A 19212-nucleotide genomic window follows, 5' to 3' on the forward strand; every position below is an offset into this window, starting at 1 on the left:
AGACCTCACTTCTCACCTGGGGAACCTGCTTCCACCCCAGCTCAGCCTAGGAGAAACTGCTTCTTAAGATCGCACCTGTCTTGGCTACTGTCCATGCATCCCTCAGCCTGGCCCGCCGCCCATGGGACGGAGCCCTCTGCCCCATTCCAGCCCAAGAGCCTGAGATCTGGGGCAACTCACGACAGCTTTCCTCGTCAGAGCCATCTTTGCAATCCGTGTCACCATCACAGTACCAGTGTTCAGCGATACAGCTTCCATCACTGCAGCGGAATTCCTTGTCAGAGCACTTGCGCATGTCTGGGGGGAAGGCAAGATGGGACAGCCATCCTGAGGGAGCCCTACAGGCCACCCTCTTACCATCCTCCCTGACTCCCCCCTCACTGCCCCTGCGGGTCTGACCCAGCCTGGCAAGACTCCCCCGGGAAGCCGAGGCCCTACAGAGATGGGGCCTCTGGCTCCTGCTCCAGGATGGCTGAGGGGTCTGGACTGCTCTGTCTCTCCAGCCTTCTTCCAGCTGCTCCAGACACAGATACCCAGGCAGTTCAAGGTCCTGGCGGCGCTGGAGCCCCCGGTGCGCTCTCCTCCCGAGCGCAGCCACCTGCCTGCCCCCTCGGAGCACCACTCACCACACTGCTCATCGCTGTTGTCACCGCAGTCATTGTCACCGTCACAGTGCCACAGGCTCCGGATGCAGTAGCCATTCTGGCAGGGGAACTCGTCCTCCTCACACTCCCTGGGGGCTGAAGGCACAGAGAAGTCAGGCTGCTGCAGGCAGGGGGGGGCCGTGCCTGGAAGCTCCACGGAAAGCCTTACAGAACAGAGCAGTCAGGCAGCTCCGAGGCTGCCCTGAGGGACCCGCAGCAGGTGGCTGTCTCCTGGGGGGCTTATGTGGCCAAGAGGGAAGACGAATGCACAGGACCAGGAGCTGAAGACCCAAGGGCTGACGTGGGCCCGGGGCATCACTTTCTGATAGAAACCCCTCCCCCACGGAGCCTGAGGGCGCCCGCCTGGCCCTGGCCGCACTCACGACAGTCCTGCTCGTCCGAGTCATCCTCGCAATCGTTGTCCCCGTCACACACCCAGGAACGGCGGATGCACTTGCCGTTGTCACAGTGAAAGTCAAGAGGGGAACAGGTGGGCAGCACTGGGTCCGGGGAAAAAAGAAGAGCAAAGGGAATCAGCGCGGTATACTTCCTCAGGCAGGCTCAGCCGGGCCAGAAATCCTTTCCTAACACCTTTGTTCCACGTCTCCCATCTGAATCACAGTCCGTCTTCAGATTCCTGTGCCTGACCCCCACCAGCTGATGAGACTCGAAGCAGAAACTGTAGCAAAGAAGTGAGAGTAGTAGCAGGGAATGGCGGTGAGAGATTCACAGGGCAGAGCAGCCCGAGGAACTCAAAACCACGAGGCAAGCAGTAAGAAAAACATGAGCAAGAGAAAAAAGTGTATTTTTTTCTCTTTTGCCTTTGTTAAGTGATGATTGACACATCTGGGCTCCATTTCCAGTTCTAGAACTCATTACTTATCACACTGAGCAAGTCAGTTCCCCTCTCTGAGTAGCAGGTTCTTCGACTGCACAATGGGGATAATTATACTCGGCGCACAGAGGTCTTTTGAGAAAATGCATGTGAAAGTGCTACATGAAAGTGAGCCATTTACCATCAAAGCAATTAGCTGAAATGGTTAGAGTTAATAAGGTCCAGGTTGTAGCTTCATTCTTATTAGACTAATTAGCCACCCTCAGACGTAGGTGCTGCAGGTTGCACCCCTACACCCAGACAATTGCCTCGGCAGTGATTTCTATGTATCCAAGATAGGACCCTCTAGCCTGTTGTGCATGTTACTACACGAGGGGAAAAGGGAGATTTAAAGAGAATGTAAGATTTCTTACAAAGTCTATGCTATTATAAAAAGATTTGATTATACAGAATACCAGTTAGAAACAAACCATCTGCATCCATGTATAGTACGCACAGTAACAAATGTACAAATATGCAGTACAAATACACAAACGCACATTCACATAAATACAGAGCGATCTATTTAAAGAGACTATCTGTATTTTCAATGGTGTTTTCCTCCATACTTGTTTCAAAGTTTGTTTTCCTGGACACATGTGCATGGAAACATGGGAAGTACAAGAGGGTTGGAGCCGTATGTGTCGTGAGGAACCCACCCATCGGTGATACCTGTCATCCTCACAAGAGGCCAAGGCTCTGAGTTTGACCCAGCGGATGCACAGAAAACTCCACCAGACTTGTGCTTGCTCCCCCACCCGCAGGGCCCTCTTCCACCCCTTCCCCTGCCCACAGGGAGGTTCTTACTACATCCGTCCTCATCGCTGTGGTCGCCACAGTCATTGTCTCCGTCACACTGCCACTGGGCGGGGATACAGGTGCATTCGCCAAGGGCACTCACTGCGCAGGTGAAGTGGCTCCGACCACAAGCACACTCGGGGCTGCTGGCTAGGCCTGGGCAGAGGGAAAAGAAACCAGTGAGGGCTCAGCCCCTGCCCCAGCAAAGCCCCATTACAGAGGGAAGGTAGAGGAGCCAAGTCTAAGACCAAGGTCACCCAGGTGACACAGAGACGCTGCAGGGAGATGTACATCATGTAATGGTGTCTGCCCCTCCTCCAAGGCACAAACGGTCAAGAAGATACCCTCTGACTCTGGGCTCACAAAGAGGGCAGGTACTCTCTCTATGACAAGCATTTTTACCCGGCACTCACAAAGGCCCAGAGACCAATGATACCACCTGGAAAGTTGGTGCTCTTAGGGAAGGGGAGCAGCAGACAGACGGGGTGATGCAGATGAGGCTTCCATGTTCTTCCCTCCCAAACTTGGTTGAGAAATAGATGCCTTTGCCTCTGAGCAGGACCAGGCCGTCCCTTGGTGTGGGCCAGGAAGGGCAAGAAATAAGAGTGCAATTAAGATGCTAGACACCTATTAGAGATAAGGAATCCACACAGGGGAGCAAGAAGCAGCACAGGCTGCGGTGAGTTCCCCAGTCAGAGCTCACTTTTGAAAAGAAGTGGGGTCCAAAGAGGTAGGGACCAGGCCACCTCAGGGCACAGTGACTGGCACCAGTCAAGGCCTTCCTGTCTGTGGGACAAGTCACAGCCTGGAGGAAGGATGGCAGAAGCAGCCCCTCCCCCAGCCTCCACAGCACGCAGCTGGGCTTCCCTATTGAGCTATCTGCCTGGCCAAGTCCCATGACCGGCTGCTGTGCCCCCTCCCCAGTGCCCAGCAGGATGCCCTGGGATGGCGTGTGAATGGCTCAGTGCCCCCGCTCCAGCCTCAGCTGGAACAAAGGGTTCTGCCAGGGTCACTCTCCCCCTCCCAGCATTCATCTAACCCGCTGCGCTGCTGCAGCTGGGAAAGAAGGGGGCCACTGCTCAGTGCTCATCTCTCCCCCTTCTTTGCTTTCTTCTCCCCTTCCTCCCCTCAGCTGGGCCCTACCCTCAGGCTGGGCTGGAACAGGGAAGGAAGGAGTCAGCTCCTAAATTACCATTCCTTTTCCTTTCCTATTTACCGGGGCCAGCCTCTCTTTCTTGGCTCATCTCAACATACGCCTTCACTGCACATTACAGTTAGTCAGCCTGGCTCAGGGCTTAGGGCCCAGAATGAAAGGGTGTGCTGCTGCCCCTCGAAAAGCAAGGAGAGAGCCCTAGAGCCCTCCCTCTCCATTTCAGCCCCAAGGGTGAGCGTAAGGCAGGGGTACCTAACCTGCGGATGGATGGATGGATGGCAGGCATGAGCATCTGTGAATCCCTGAAACTACAGCCAAAATGTTCATTTCTGGAGTGAAGAACCAGAGCTCTCACTAGATCCTCAACTGAGGCCTTGCCCTCCCCTTCCACATGCTAAGGGTATCAGCTGCCCTAGAAAAGATGCAGGATTTCCTGCGGAAATCAAAGGAATCTGTTTGAGAGATGCAGCATCTCTACAGCTCACAGGAAGGCCTTGCTCCAAGCCCAGCTAGCTCCCCTGTCTCTCTAGGTCTCTCTGCAAGTGCACGACATAGGATCCTTCCCCAGGGAAGCTGAAGACCCAGCGGCCCAGCCCAGCCCCATCCTCCTGGACCTGTTCTGAGATCACTGAAAAGGAAGGAATAGGGGTATTTTTTTCCACTCAGACCCTGCGCCCCAGAGGCTGAGGAGCTTCTCTAGTGTGACCAGCTCATCACAGCTATAGGTGCTGATTTAGGGAACTCCGGCTGCATGAAACAGCAAAGACAAAGGATTCCAGAGGACGCCATGCGGTGGTGCTCCCCAATATGCTGACCTCCTTCACGGGGAGGGATGCAAAAGAGGAAGGATATGGCTAACTTACTGGTTCACAACCAGGGATGGCTCCCCCTCCTCCCTGGGGTGCATTTGGCAAGGCATGATGACATTTTTGGTTGTCATGATTGGTGGTATTTCTGGCATCTAGTGGATAAAAGCCAGGGACACTGCTAAATATCCTACAATGTTCAAGACAGGCCCCCATAACAAAGAAATTATCTGTCAATAGAGGTTGAGAACCACTGTTACACACACACACACACACACACACACACACACACACACACACACACGAGACAGGGAGTGGGGCTGCACCAACAGTTCAGGGTAAGGGGCTGACAAGAACAGAGAGGAGGAAGAAGGAATTGGGGGGAGGGGGAAGAGAAAAAGCACCGGACCTGGAGCAGACAGTCCTGGGGTCCCCTGACCAGATGTCCGATCTTCTACAAGTCACTTAGCTCCCTAAGCCTCAGTGTCCTCATGTAAAAAGGCCACACAGATTGGACAAGAAGATAAACATGGAAGAAGCCGACCTCATGCCTTGGCACACCAAAATGCTCAACAAGTGCAGGATGAGTCTACAGGCATAGGGATGTAGGGGTTAAATTGTTCCAAAAGGCCTTGATTTTAAGAACCCCAGTACCAGGACTGGGAGAGCAAGAACAGCAGTATCTGGATGCCTTGAGGTCCCGCCCCGCACTTCTTTTCAGGCCCCACCCCCACCCTTGGCTGAGTAATAGCAAAAGTCCTGATTTCCCCATGCAAACTTCAGGGACAAAGCACTCCCTCGGATGGGCATCAGGTTAGTTGCAGGAGGCTGAAGAGTCGAGACTTCCTATAAGTCAGAGCAATATCTGAACATTAGCATGTGAAGGTCAGGCAGCCACTGGTCAGGGGAACCCTTGGCTTGGGCCGTTCACAGTAAACAGATGCATTATACTCCAAAAAGCCAGCTCTTCTGGACAACTGCTACCCCTCTGGGATCTCCGGAGGTGGAATTCTGCCTTTTCACTCAAGTCCTGGCTGTGGTCATAAAGGACAGCTTTTAACCCTTTTTAACTAAGAGAATGGTGAGTGAAGAAAGAAAAGAAAAATCTGCGGGTGGCAAAATGCAGTGTTCATTTTAAGAAGTGTTAAGTTAGAATAGTCAGCTATGCTTCTGGCCTTGAAAGCTATTTGTCAGCCACACTGCAAGCTCCCTTCACCTCCAGGGGCGTGGGCCCTTTGACCTAACGTAATTCAACAAGGAAAAGCTCTCTCCCCAAAGTGCTCACTGCCCCTAATCATCAAGTCAGCCAGCTTTTGGGAGACATGTGAATGTGCTCATAGGGTCTTCCTGAAAGGTTAACCAAAACTTTAACCATCTTACCAATTTCTCATTACTTTCTTTTAAAGAAGAGAAACATCTATCTGGTATACCAGACACAGTGTAACATCCGAGAGAGCACAGATTCTGGAGTCAGAGAGACGGAAGTCCAAATCCTGGTTCTACCATTAACTGAAACACTTTGAGCAAGTTAGTTAATGCCTCTAGGCCTCAGTTTCCTCATCCATAAAATGGGCATGATAATAGTTCTACCACAAAGGGTTTTTATATAGGTTAAGTTAAATAACCCATGTAAACTGCCTCGCACAGGGCTGGCACACCACAAAAGTTTCCTAATAATACAACCATTACCGACTGAGTACTTAGCAAGTGCTCTCCAAGCACTTTCCTAAGTGATTGTCATATGTTATGTCATTGAAAGCTCTCAACAACTCTGGGAGGTGGCACTATTGTTATTATCACCACTTCACAGTTGAAACACAGAGACTCGAAGTCTGTCAATAGATCACACAGCTCCTAAGGTTTGGAGCCAGCACTCACACCCAGGCTGGTTGATCCCAGAGCCTCGGCTCTTAATGACTTTATTATACTGCTCCCCTCCTCAAATAATGGTGTTGCTATTATGAGAATTTTCCATAACCTGGGTTAAAAAAGGGAATTTACAACACTAGAAGTTTTGGGTCCCCCTTCATACATTCTCGATTAGCAAATACGCAGTGAGTATGGATCTCAAGCAGCGACCTCTCCTTCTGGTGATGGCTAAGGATAAGTTCCCTTGCCTTCAAGTAAAGTAGCAAAACAGGGACCGTCTAGAGCCCCAGTCCTTTGACAAGTATCTCAGTGTTGTATTGGTCCAGAAAGGAACAGGGCTCTGACAACAAATAATTATATTTTGTAATTTCTCTTGACAGCTTACAAGCTACTTTGGCATACATACTTGCATTCTCATTTCATCATTATTATAATAACCCTGAGTAGTTACTGTAGTGCGCACTTAACAGGTAAGGTCACCTGCTTTGGCCAAGGTCATGGGGTGAATTAGAGAGCCAGGAGGGCAACCTCATTATGACCTTTAGGCCAGGATTCTTCTCTTCATGTGATCTCAGATTCTGGACTTTCAGTAAGTTTTCCAGCTAACACTGATTCAAAGTAAAGAGAGGCACTGCTCTGCACCATCCCATTGACTTCTTAGCTGAAGGGGGACCACACCTGTCACTTGGAAGCCCAAGGTGGACCGTGACTACATACAGCTACAGAACAGCTTTTTCAAGTTGAACCAGAGATGAGATGCTTAAGGAGTGCCCTGTGCATGCCGGAATATGTCAGCTACCCGTGTGGAAGGATGACAATGGGAAAAGGAGGAATCATTACTCATATACGTGAAGGATGTTTTTCTTTTAACACTAAAGCTCTCCTCTCTCCTCCTGTCCACTAACGGCACTGGTGAAGATATAAACCTTATTTAATGAGGATAAGTTATATGAAATGACCCTAAACTACATCCTGGCCAACTGAGAAACCAATCCCCTAATTTCAGCTCCTTGGGTAGCCTACTCGGTGCACATCTCTCACTGAAAGGGGTGCCCATGAAGCAAGGCAAAACTGACATAACTGACAGGAGTTGGCAGCAAGGAGCCGCATGAAAATTAATCTCATCCAAGAGATACCTGGAAACTGGAGAGAGCTGGGTGCCTAGAAACGCCTCCATTTGAGAGGACAGAGCTTGCATAGGAAATATCAGAAGCAATACCAAAAGAGGTAAATGGTTGGCAGCAGGAGGAGGCCAGGAAGTGAACCCGTTCCTGATGCTGCCCCACCAGGACCCACACAGCCCTGGCCAAATCGAAAGCCCCTGCTCTGTACCCCAGAGGCCCTTTGCGCCTCTTCCTATGGTAGCATTTAGCACACTGTGGGATCACTGTTCACTTACTAGACCGTAAGCATCTCAGCAGTTGGAACTGTGTGATCTAGAGTTTTGTATTTGTATTCACAGTGCGTAGTTCAATGCTTGGTATATAGCTGATCAATCTAAGTTTGTAAAATGAATGAATGATACATTCCTCTAGAGTCTTGTGAGAGTTGGGGTCACAGCATAAAAGAGGTCTAGGATATCAGAAATAAAAGTAGTTATTTCCCACTTAACCTGCACTTACTCAAGAAAATAAGAGTCATCTTTTTCAGGCGGCTTCCTAGTCCTATCCAGTCCACGCCCTTCTCCTAATGAGAGTTCTTTTCACTTGCTATATTAACAGGCTGCAATACCGACATGCTATGACTCTACTTCTTTCTGTTCCTAGATCCCTAGAGGCCAGCCTTACCTGGTTGGTTTGAAAATCTACCTGGGCCCTCTCTCAAAAGGGCCATCACCATCAGATACCCTCAGACACATGATTACTGGTCCCAGAAAGTTCAGCCCTCTTGCCACTCTTAAACACAGAAAAGAAGTTCTGAACGGTCAGCCTCCCAAGTTTTGAGGCAGAAGAGCATAACGTTAAGCGCTCCTCTTCTTAACAAAACTAAGTTCATGCCTGGCTGTCTAGCCCTGGGCACATTATTGAATCTCTTTATACCTTAGTTTCTCATCAGGAAAATTGGGATAACAAGAGTCCCTACCTCATATGAATGTTATGAGAATCGAATTAGTTAATTCATAAAAAAATACTTAGCAGAATGTCTGGCACAGACTAAGCTCTCAATAAACAATAGCTCTTGCTATTACTATTATAGAATATGACTCAGAACTGTCTTATCTAGCCACCCCACGAGTAAGACCTACTATTTCAGGGCTGGAGACATCTAAAAACCCTATTGTGTGTCACCTCATGAGTTAAGTTGGTGGTATAAATGACTATGGGAAGAGGTGGAAGAAAGCTCGATGGCAATGGTCCTGCATTGCCTTTCTCGGAAGGCGCTCTAGGCACATGGCATCCTTTATCCTTGTCTAATTTATCATCCACCAACCCCTAGGATGCAAGCACAGAAAAGAGCAGTCACAACTTAAATTGCAGAGCAATTCAGAAATGGACTAGTTTCCTCTTTTGTAAAACGAGGGTAATAATTGTACCTATTTCACAGGGTTGTTGGGAGGTTTAAATGAGATAATATATGTAGTACACAGTAAGCTGTTGTTGTTAGTACAGGAGTCCCTCCTTATCTGCAGTTTCAGTTACACATCGTCAAGGGTGGTCTGAAAATATTAAGTGGAAAATTCCAGAAATAAACACCTCATAAGTTTTAAATTGTGTGCCATTTTGAGTAGCGTGATAAAATCTCACACTATGCGCTCCATCTGCCCAGGATGCAAATCATCTCTTTGTCCAGCGTATCCATGCTGTACGTACAATATAATAAGATATTTTGAGAGAGAGAGAGACCATATTCACAAAACTTTTATTACAGTATATTGTTATAATCGTTTTATTTTATTATTGTTGTTAATCTCTTGCCTAATTTATAAATGAAACTTTACCATAGGTATGCAGCTATAGGAGAAAACACAGCATACATAGGGTTCAGTACTATCCGCCGTTTCAGGCATCCACTGGAGGGCGTGGAACATATTCCCTGCATCCGCTGTGGATAATAATACTGTGTTATTATTAACCCCATCATCTTCAAGTGGATGTGTCCTCTCTCTCAGCCCGGTAATGTTAGCTATGATACTAGGCTGTTTCCACACAGGCCCTCAAAAGTCTACTTACCCTGCCCAGGAGCTCAGTCAACAGATTTCACAAATCCAACAGGGCTTGAATGGGGCTATGCTCTGCGAGGAGCTGCTGAAAATGTGGTTTTCTTTTCACCCTACATCTCAAAACACAAGTAACACATGGCTTCAGGGAGCAACAAACCACATCTCCCTTTCTGGGAGCCTTTTTAAGTCTCCCTCCATCAAAAAGCACCTGAAAAGTAATTCTTTATGCATTGGGATTCCCTGAGAAGCTGAGGTTTGAAAACAGAGAGGTCCATCTAAGATAAAATATGGATATTCACAACCTAGATTTTTGGGGATGGCTTGGATATAAAATATTCTGCTCTAAGAGGTATGGGTTAACGGGTTAACAGCTTAGGCTCTGAGATCAAATCCTGGCTCACTCACTAGCTGTGTGACAGCAAACTTCTCTGAGCCTTGGTTTCTCATCTGTCAGACAAGCACCTAACAGTACCGACCTCCTAAGGACCCTGATGAGCCATAAATGTGATACTACACGCTACACACTTACAACAGTGCCAGGAATACAGCAAAAGATTACAAAATGTTAACTGCCCCAAAAGTACATTTGTATTTTTTAGATCAGATGTCCCAGTTTGTGATGCAAAACCAGAGGAGATCATTCCCAGAAAGGCAGAAATTCTCATCTGGGGGAGATACGCTTTAGAGCCTTTCACTCTTATTGCTTTTCTGAACCGTAGTTGAAACTTCCTATTTAAACTGCTGGAGGTAAGGGGTAGGGAGTGGAAAAAGGAGAAGGGAGCTCCCCTTTCTTATATGCTAGGCTTATGGATATTATAACCTGACCTCTGTACTTGGTTTCCAGAAGGCTGTATTCAATCCAGCAGAGAAATTGTCGCTCATCCTCACCCATGCCCAAAAGGAGGTGGCAGTCGGGCTTCCAAAGCTGGGGGTCAATGACATTTGGAGCATTTCACCCACCCAGGCCCTGCAAGCCTAGAAGGAAGTGGAACTGCTGAGCTTGGAGAGATCACTGGAGATCCTTACCACCTTGAAGCTTCTTTATTTCACGTGCTAATCAGGTGTCTCTCCCACTACCGTACTCTGTACCTGTCTGGCCTGACACCCAGACAGGGGGAGGGCCCCTCTCCCCCAAAAAGGCTCTGCCTGGAGCCACGAGCTTCCTGGCCCCAGAAAACCTCCGGTGATAAATTATGCAGCAGCACCTTTGTGTCGCTGCCTCTCAGCCAGATGGGTTTGCTCCCAGTCTTTTGTTTCCGGCTGTGCTCTCAGCTCTGATCCTCAGCTCTGCACGGAGGTGAGGCGGGGAGCTCCCGTGGGCCACGTCAGGGCTTGCAGCAAGTCCCAGCAAGGCTCTCCCAGCTGGGTCTCAGGCAGCGCCCTTCCCTGACTTTAACCTGAGTGAGTAGGGAAGCAAGGCGTTAGGGAAGCTTACAGTCAATCCACTCGGCTGTGAGCAAGGATGGGAATGCCTACGTGCAGTGAAAGAATGAAGTTTGCTAGGAAGGGCATAAGAGGTGCCCAGGGGCAGCTAGGATGTTTGCTTCTTGCTAAATCAAAAATGCAGAACAGAAAACGGAGTCAAAGACTGCCAGGAAAGCTAGAGAATCAGCTCTTTTTAACAGCTGCTCTTGGTTACGGTCAACTTTCCGCAGCCCCCAAAAACATCGCATCACTGGCACCAACTTAAAAGGAAGAAACAAAGGGACAACAGGGGTCAAACTTTGGGGTGGAGGAGCTGGGGGCTCGAGACCCACATCAATTATCTCTGCACACTGACAGGATTCCTGATTGAAGACGGTAGTCATGAAGGAAGGAGGCTCGCAACAGCCCAGCCCCCAAATTGGGGCAATTACTACCTTATGAGCTCGGGGGCCTGACTCCTTTCCCAGGCCAGTGGGAGGGAACGCTTGGAATTCTAAACTGTTCCAGCTACAAGAGACCTCAGCCAGCACCTCTCACCCTGGGTCATAGCAACCTTAGAGTGAGATGCCTGGCTGCATCCCTGACCACAGGACTAGAACAAGGGAGCTCTCAGGAAATCCCCATCCCCCAGGACCTCTCCCAGGAGAACTAAGGCAGACCGGGCTCCTAGACTCATGGTATAGCTTCATAGGCCTCTTTTCTGGAAGTGCGCACAGGAGTAAACTAGGCTTCGGTTTCATTAGGTTTTCAAGGGGGGAAAGAAGGAGCAAGATCTTTAAAAGAATCAAGCAAAAAACCAGCTGAAATGAATGAATGAATGAATGAATGAATGAATGAATGAATGAATGAAGAGCTGAGCCTCCATTTTAGCACATGACATTGTAGTAGAATGATTTGTTTACCTGGCTCCCAGAGTCCAAAGGCCACAACCATCTCTAATCCACTTATGCAAGCTTGCTAACAAAGAGCTAACGTTTATCCAGGCCTATCATAACAGTAGTTGTCAGGCTCGGTACTGAATGGTTTGAACATACTATTATCTCATTAAATTTGTGCAATATTCTCAAGTGATAACTTATTACTACTTATGCCTCCTCCCCATTGACAGATAAGAACCCTGAAGTTCAGGGAGATTGTTTTACACAGTCACTAGGAAGTGCCAAGATTCAAACTCAGATGTGCCCGTGCTGCTTAATCACTGAGCTCTGCAGGCAGTGATAAGATTAGTGTTTGACAAATGTGCATATGTGGAATGAATGAACAAATGAATGGGTGCAGAGCCCAGTTTAGGGAATGCTCCTGAGTGTACTGGGGAGAAATAACCCGACCCTGCCAGCTCTAAGCTGAAGAACAGCAAGCACAGGCATTCATCAGAGCTATTTATAGGGCCAAACCAGGCTCTGCCAGCCAACCAGTCAGAACGCAGTCTTCTCTAGGACACTGAGTCCCACTAGGCTGAGTAGGGGAGAAGGGCTTCTGATGCTGACGATGAGATGGTAATCCAGACACAGTCTGGGGCCCAGATGCTCCACGCCCAGGTAACTGTGACAAAACACATGGCTAAGTTGAGTCAAGGAATGTAGAGACTGTGGCTGAAACAGGCTAGAAGAGCTAGTCAACCAAGGGCATGGAACTCTCATAATTAGGAGATGTGCCCAATCCTAAAAAAAGAGACAAGACTACTTCTTAAAGTAGTCCCTGAAATGCTGTTCCCATTTGGAAAGTCCCTAGTATCGATCTTTTCTTCAAAACAGAAGCAACATAGCCAATCCTGCCCATTTTCCTTCTTCTTAGGGATGACGATTAGCAGTCAATCAGGAGAAAGAATGAGCAAAGATCCACAAAACACACCCTGTCCTCTGCAATCTGCTGTGTTCTTTGCTGACCCAGAAGATGGACATGCCCAACGTGCTCTGTATCAGACATGGCCAGACTTGGTTCCCTTGCACCTGTCAGTCTTAATACCATGTGCCAGTCCCAAAGATGTTATCTGATATTCAACAGGGGACAGAAGAGGAAATCCAAAGTCAGTGACAAGCCAAGCATCTTTCACAAATCCAATAATATCAAGGACAAGGTCAACCAAGCACCATGACAACAGCCAGCTGGAAAGGGGACCAATCTCAGTCCCACTCTTTTGCACTCATCCTCAGAAACAACTCTCTACCTACCTAATCACCTGTAGGCAGAATTTTCAACTTTTCGCTCACCTGGAAGAGACCTCTAAGACCAACATAGTTTCTTTCCACTCTTCAAGTAGCAACGATTGTTGGAGGCTTCTCCTCCACCTTCAGTTGAAAGATACCCAGGGCCATTACCAGCAATCAAGTTTCCTTTCACAGTCTTTAAGGTTGGAGTGTTATACAGGCTCAGGCCAAACCCCTAGGCTCTAGGAAAAGCCCAAAGGCCTGGCAGCAGCCAACTAGCACCTTAAACTTCAGTGTGGTGAATTCAGTCCTAGCTGAGGTCAGGTCCACCGAATTGATCTACTATGACACCCAGTCTTCTCCCTGAGCCACTGGAACATGGTGTTAGGGATCCTGATGGTGGTATTTTGGTTGAGCAACTGCTCAGTCTCACTGGGGAAGCATGAATCTGTTCCCTCCAGGCCTGCAGGCTGGCTTACGATCAGGCTCGGGGAAGTTTAGCTCTTCGTTTCACTGACTGTCCTTACACATGTGCACAGAAAGCCTCCCGTGCTTAGAAGAAGTTTCCATGAAACTTTTTGTCCTTAAAAAGAACCCAAAAGAATTACCAAGAACCCGCCCATCCTTTTCTCTGAAGCATTGAACATACACAATTCTCCACCCCCATTCTCAGCGGTGATGCAGCACATGTAGTTTTGACAGCTCTGGAGCAGTACAAGCCTCTTGGCCAGTCTCAGCCAGGAACCTTCCAGCTCCCCTTTCCCCAGGGCAGAAGGCGACAACCTCCTTGGCTTTGTTGGTATCCGTTTTAGCCCCCACCCCACCCCCCTTTTTTTCAGTGCCTTGCCATTTCCCTTGATCTTTTTCAAAACTTCCTCCAGGGGGCCGAAAGGAAAGTTCCATCCCCTTCTCTTGCAGCCCGAAGGGGGAAACCCCCAAAAAGCATAGCTGTCCCTTTAAGGGGCCCAAGTGGTGGGAAGAGCAGCTACATTCCTACCCCACTAGGGCCGCTGTCCCGACACGCCAAAGAGGCTACAAATAACCCTCTAGAAGAGAGCCCGGGAGGGGGAGAGCACAGTGCGAAGAGGAACACGAGTCCGCCAGCCTACGACTCCGAGAGGAAGAGCTGAGAGCGGAGAGAAAGAGCTCAGTCGGCGTTTAGAGAAGGCATGGAAAAAATCATTTAAAATCCACGGGTAGTTTAAATAACAGACACGAGAACTCTGTTTTGGATTTGAGAGGTAAACCAATCTTTAAAACAAGTGCCCAGGCATCTCCAAGCCCTGCCAGGCAAGTTCCGAAATCTGCTCTGCGTTAAAGAAAAAACCCGTGCAGGGCCAGGGTCTACAGACCCGTGGATACCCAACCCCACCCCCCATCCGGGCTGCGAAGAGAATGGGAAGATTGGGATATCCCCGCCGTTGAGTAGTGGTGGGTGAATACAGTTGGGGTCCAAACACCAAAGTTTTTTTTTTGTTTTTTTTTTTTTAATCTTTGGGACAAACTAGAGGCAGCTGCTAAATCACGGGGTACACCCACAGTCTTAGGAGGCTGCGGAAAAACAGATTCCACCGGAGCCCTAATCACACACAACAGTTCCGTATGGGCACCAAACAACTTATTAATAAGGAGCAGATGAAGCCGTACTCCTCCTGCCCTCGGTCTAGTTTCCCCGAGGGTTATCGCGCCGGCCGGTAGGCTGCCTTCTGAAGTTCGGCAATACCCGCCTCCCCCAGCCCCTCTAACCGGGCCAGGACGGATCTGCAGGAGCCTTCCAGCAGTTTCTTCCTTGTGTCCCTTCTCTGCCCCCTTTTCAACCCTGTTTCCCCCTCCCCCCTCCGAGAAGGATCCAGGGCAGGGAGCTGATTGGTCGCAGCCAGGAGAGGGAACCCAAAAACACCACTAAGGGGAGATGCTGCAAGCAGGCAGTGCCCAAAGACCCTCAGTGGGAGCAGGGTCTGAAGTCCAAGGAACTGTTCCCCCAAAACAGGACTCCCCAGAGCTCAAGTATTCAGATTCCACTGGGGCCCCTCTCCGCGATCCGCCCGAGACCCCCATTCCCTGGAAGGAGGGCTATTTACAATTTATGGTTTAGCAACCATCCTCCCCCGCCTCCCTTTCTTCGCGCACATTCATTCGCATCAAGGACACAGAGACTGTCTTAACCTGAAAGGAAAAGTAGCCCCAGCTCTTCTAAGCAGCGAGGGCAGGCGAGCGAGCACCTCGGATCTTCCCTCAGCCCGGCCCAGACCCGGCCCGGGGAGCTCCTCCACCGCTGCCCCCTCTCGGACTTGAGCTGGAGAACCTGGTGCTCTCCTCCCCGGCACGCAATCTCAGGGTTACTGCTTGGAGTGAGGGCGAGGGGTCTCAGGCCCCAGCCTGCGCCGTCCCACTCTCGGGAGGTGAGTCCTGCAGCGGTCCGACCCAAGCACAAAACTTTCCCCGAGGACCGGTTGGCGCGGGCTCGGCGGCGCCGCTTACCGTGTGCGCAGAGCAGGGCGCCAAGCAGCAGCGCGCCCCACCGCCGCCTCATGGTGCCGCGGACGCCGCCGGCACTCCCTGCCGGCCTGGGGTCCCGCCGGCTCCCGTGGGACGTGCGGCGGAGGGTCCCGAGGGGGAAGCGTCCCGTTCACCGCGGCGGACGCGCCCCGCAAGTCCTGTAGTCGCTGCTGCCTCCAGTGCTGCCGGAGCCGAAGCCGCCCCGCCAGGGGACCGGGAGGGGGTGTCCCGGGCCCGGCTGCCCCGCCCCCCGCGCCGCAGCCCCCGCCACCGCCACCGCGCCTGGTCCCGCCCCCAGCGCCGGCCCGGCCCCTTCCCGCCCTCGGCCCCCGCCTCCGGGTCCCCAGACCCCACCCGGCGGTGCCTTGCGCTCTGGCCCCGCTCCTCTTCAGGCCGCCCCCACATTCCTAGCCCTCGAGAGAGCCCCCCTCCCCCTCCCCATCACTAGTGCTCGAATGTCCCTAACTTGAAAAAATTATTCTAGCAGCAACTCTCACATGCCGGTCTCTCTAACTCTATGCAGAGAGGAGCACCCAGGCTGACCCAAGTCTCCTGAGCGTGACCCCGGCCCCCTTACCGGCCCCAAATCCAGACTTTATTGATGTCTCAGAATACGCAAGACTTGCTAATGCATAATCCTCTCGGGCTTTATTGACATCAAACAAGGGACATCAGGGGGCCTGGAGTGCTGTATCTTAACTAGCAGTCTCACTGTCAAAATTCCTGTTCTGAGATTTTTCTTCTTGCTCCACCCCCACCCCACCTCCTACCCCCCACCCCCGCCTGGGCAGCGTTGTTCCAGGGCTAAATAATTCCACGACCTCCCCTTTTCATTTACTCATTTCCTGAGGTGGTTGTCTGGGTCCTGTGGCCCCAGTTCAGACGTCCAGAATTGGCCCAGACAGACTTAGTGCTCCTCAAAGTCTTTGTAAATTAGCGTTGTTAGCCTCTTCACCTTCTTTGACTTTCTGATCCTGGCAAAGAACGAAGCGGGTAAGGAAGTAAGTCTTTACTTGCAGTTGCATTCTTCCAAAGACCTTAGCCTCCTCCCAGCTTCCAGCCATATTTAACTTTTGAGTTACTACATAAGATTATAAACTCCTCTCTTGTTTTACCTTTGTGGCCTATGCCTTTCCCCAGTGCATGTTAATAGTCTGAGTTAATTTTGTTACCACCTTTCCTTTTCTAGGTTGAATCTTGTTACCTTTGTCCAAGTCCCCAACTTCCTTGGGGTCCTATATGTCTCACTCTTCCCTTGGAGTTGGTACACCATCTTTCCTGGCTTTGGATCTTCCGACGTTCGGTTAAGCCACTTTCTCTCATTGGTAAATAGAGTCAAGAAGACCCAAATGCCCCAGGTTAGCTGAGAGAAAAGCAAGTTGGTGTAGTGCAAAGAGGATGTTGGGAAATTTCTCTAATGGATTGGTTGACATTTCATCCTTGCTTGTTTTCAATTTTTTAAAGGATTTAACTTCATATTACCATCTTTGACCAAAGATAACATTAACTTTGCAACAGCATCCAAAAAACGTGGAGTGTTAATTTCTTCTCAGCCAGTATTTCTCTATACTGTTTTGCCTGAAATTTTTACACAGATGAAATGTGGTTGAATTAGCATCACCATGGTAACTTATACTGAGGCATTTTCTGTGTGTGTAGTTCTTCTTGCTGACTGAAGGCGGCAGTCGAGTCAGGTCAGCTTTATATGCTCTTACTGTTACCCGGGAAAGAAAGCTAAGTCCACCTTTACGACTTCTGTCACCTTAGCCTACAATCCAATAAGAAAAAAGTGAAAAGTAGAGGCTGATTCTCAGCACATACACTCCCCGCAATCCCCCTATCACATTTTTGATGCAGCCTTGGTTGGTCTCAAGATTTCAATATATGTTACTGACGAAGATTTGCTTTTCGATCTGTTGAGGAAGACCTTAGGATTCTGGAGACCATGTTTTTTCCACATGAAAACTACGGACATGTAGTATAATGAATACATCTGTCCCCGCAAAAAACAGGACAGGCGGTCACCATACTTTCCATGTCAGGGGATTACGGATTTTAAAACAGTTTCCACTCTGTATGCAAAAGACGCAGGTTCCTTTCCAGAAGGCATGATTTGTGTTGTTCTTCTGGGATTGAGGAGAAAGGGGGAGGCCGGCTATCCCCATCTGACTCAGGCTCAAGAGACTGTGTTTTCTGTGTGCATCCAAAGTTCTCCTCCTCCATGGTGCAGCACAGTTCTGGTGCACAGAGCCATCCCTGGCTGCTGTTAGTCACTGGGAATATCAATGGGTAGAAATGAATTTTGTGCATAGTCCCTGCCTGGGTCACCCCCTAGGGTGAGTTAAGTCTTGGCTGTCAGAAACTGCTCTTGTGCCAGGAGTGCTAAGCCATATTTATTTTTACCAGGCCTCTCAGACTTTCTTGTTTGGAGTGAGAGATCCTGAAAAGCATGCCAGAATGAGCTGTTTGTCTCCCTTTTATTGTCCTCTGGGACATGCCCCTAGAAAAGTTGTAGGGGACTGCCAATTTCAGAGGGGTCTCAGAGGCATTGGTTTCCTCAGAAACACCACCCCTTTCCTTCATCCTTCTAGGACAGACCAGGGAACTGAATTTCCAAGATCAGAATATTGCCCTTAATTAGACCATCACTAATGGCCTTTTCAAAGGAAACGCAGGGAGTGCTGCAGAAACAAGATAGAAATGGGCACAGGTTTGATCCAGTTGGATTGGCAGAATTCTCTTATGACTGAGGCATCATTCAACAACCTGAATATCTAAACATAATTCTTCTAAAAGAGTAAAAGTTTTGAAGTTTCACACTTTAAAACAGTGTTCCTCAATCAGGAGTGATTTTGCAGACATGCGGCAATAAATGAAGACATTTTTGGGAGTGGGCATTACTGGCAAATAATTAGTAGAGGCCAAGGAGTTTGCTAAACAACCTACAATGAGCAGGACATTCCTCCCACAACAAAAAATTATCCAGCTCCAAAGTTTTAATAGTGCTTAGCTTGAGAGACCCTCCCAGATTTAACAGCTTAAGAACGTGACTCTTCAAAGAATTGCTTCATCTTCTCTCTAGAATTCCTTTCTTGTTAAGGCAGTATAAATGGAGGGCAGGAATTTTTAAAGCTATAGAAGGGAAAACAAGAGAAAGCACAGCTGGGGCTGCCAGTTAGCTCAGTTGGTCAGAGCGTGGTGTTCTTAACAACAAGGTTGCCGGTTCGATCCCCACATGGGCCACTGTGAGCTGTGCCCTCCACAACTAGACTGAAACAACTACTTGACTTGGAGCGGATGGGTCCTGGAAAAACACACTTAAGAAAATAAATAAAAGTTTAAGCAAAAAAAAAATAAAAAAGAAACAAAGAAAAAGCACAGCTAAAGGAGTCCTATACCTACCTGCTTAGGGAAGCCTATTTTTAGGAGTCATTCACTTATTAAGAATAAGTATTTATTATGGGTGTATTATATGCCATGCACTGTAGAAGCAGTGGTAAACAGATAGATTGGGTCCCTGGAACTTAGAGTCTGATGGGTGTGGAGTCTACAAATATGCAGAGGCATTAAAAGAACAATCTCACAAATGAATGTAAACCTACAAATGGTAGGGGCTTTCAAGGAAAAGTACAGGGTTTTATGAAAGGAGAAACTTGATTTAGATTTAGGGTTTCAAGGAAGGCCTGTCAAAGGCACAGACACTTACACTGATTAAGAGTCACCAGACTAGGGAGATGAGGGTAAGGGGGATCGAATATATGGTGATGGAAGGAGAACTGACTCTGGGTGATGAACACACAATGGGATTTATAGATGATGTAATACAGAATTGTACAC

At 49.1% G+C, this 19212-nt stretch overlaps 1 protein-coding gene across 4 annotated transcripts in view; it reads right to left on the reverse strand.

Annotated features, from left to right (window-relative positions):
- The window catches only part of LRP4 (LDL receptor related protein 4), a 47083-nt gene extending 31501 nt beyond the window's left edge, over positions 1-15582 (reverse strand). For 3 of the 4 annotated variants that reach the window (XM_019743542.3, XM_019743545.3, XM_019743546.3), the window contains exons 1-5: positions 15358-15542; positions 2326-2472; positions 1028-1144; positions 627-740; positions 181-297 (exon numbers count right to left, since the gene is read on the reverse strand). In XM_019743542.3, the coding sequence (XP_019599101.3) occupies positions 181-297; positions 627-740; positions 1028-1144; positions 2326-2472; positions 15358-15409 (547 nt within the window). In that variant the 5' untranslated portion in view covers positions 15410-15542. Of the gene's footprint in view, positions 1-180; positions 298-626; positions 741-1027; positions 1145-2325; positions 2473-15357 lie in introns of all 4 variants that reach the window. The other variant, XM_019743543.3, reaches the window with a different exon arrangement.
- Positions 15583-19212: the final 3630 nt, after the last annotated feature.

Source organism: Rhinolophus sinicus, chromosome 14, assembly GCF_057876585.1.
Source record: "Rhinolophus sinicus isolate RSI-liver-muscle chromosome 14, RSI-T2T, whole genome shotgun sequence".
In the NCBI taxonomy this organism is placed as follows: Eukaryota; Metazoa; Chordata; class Mammalia; order Chiroptera; family Rhinolophidae; genus Rhinolophus; species Rhinolophus sinicus.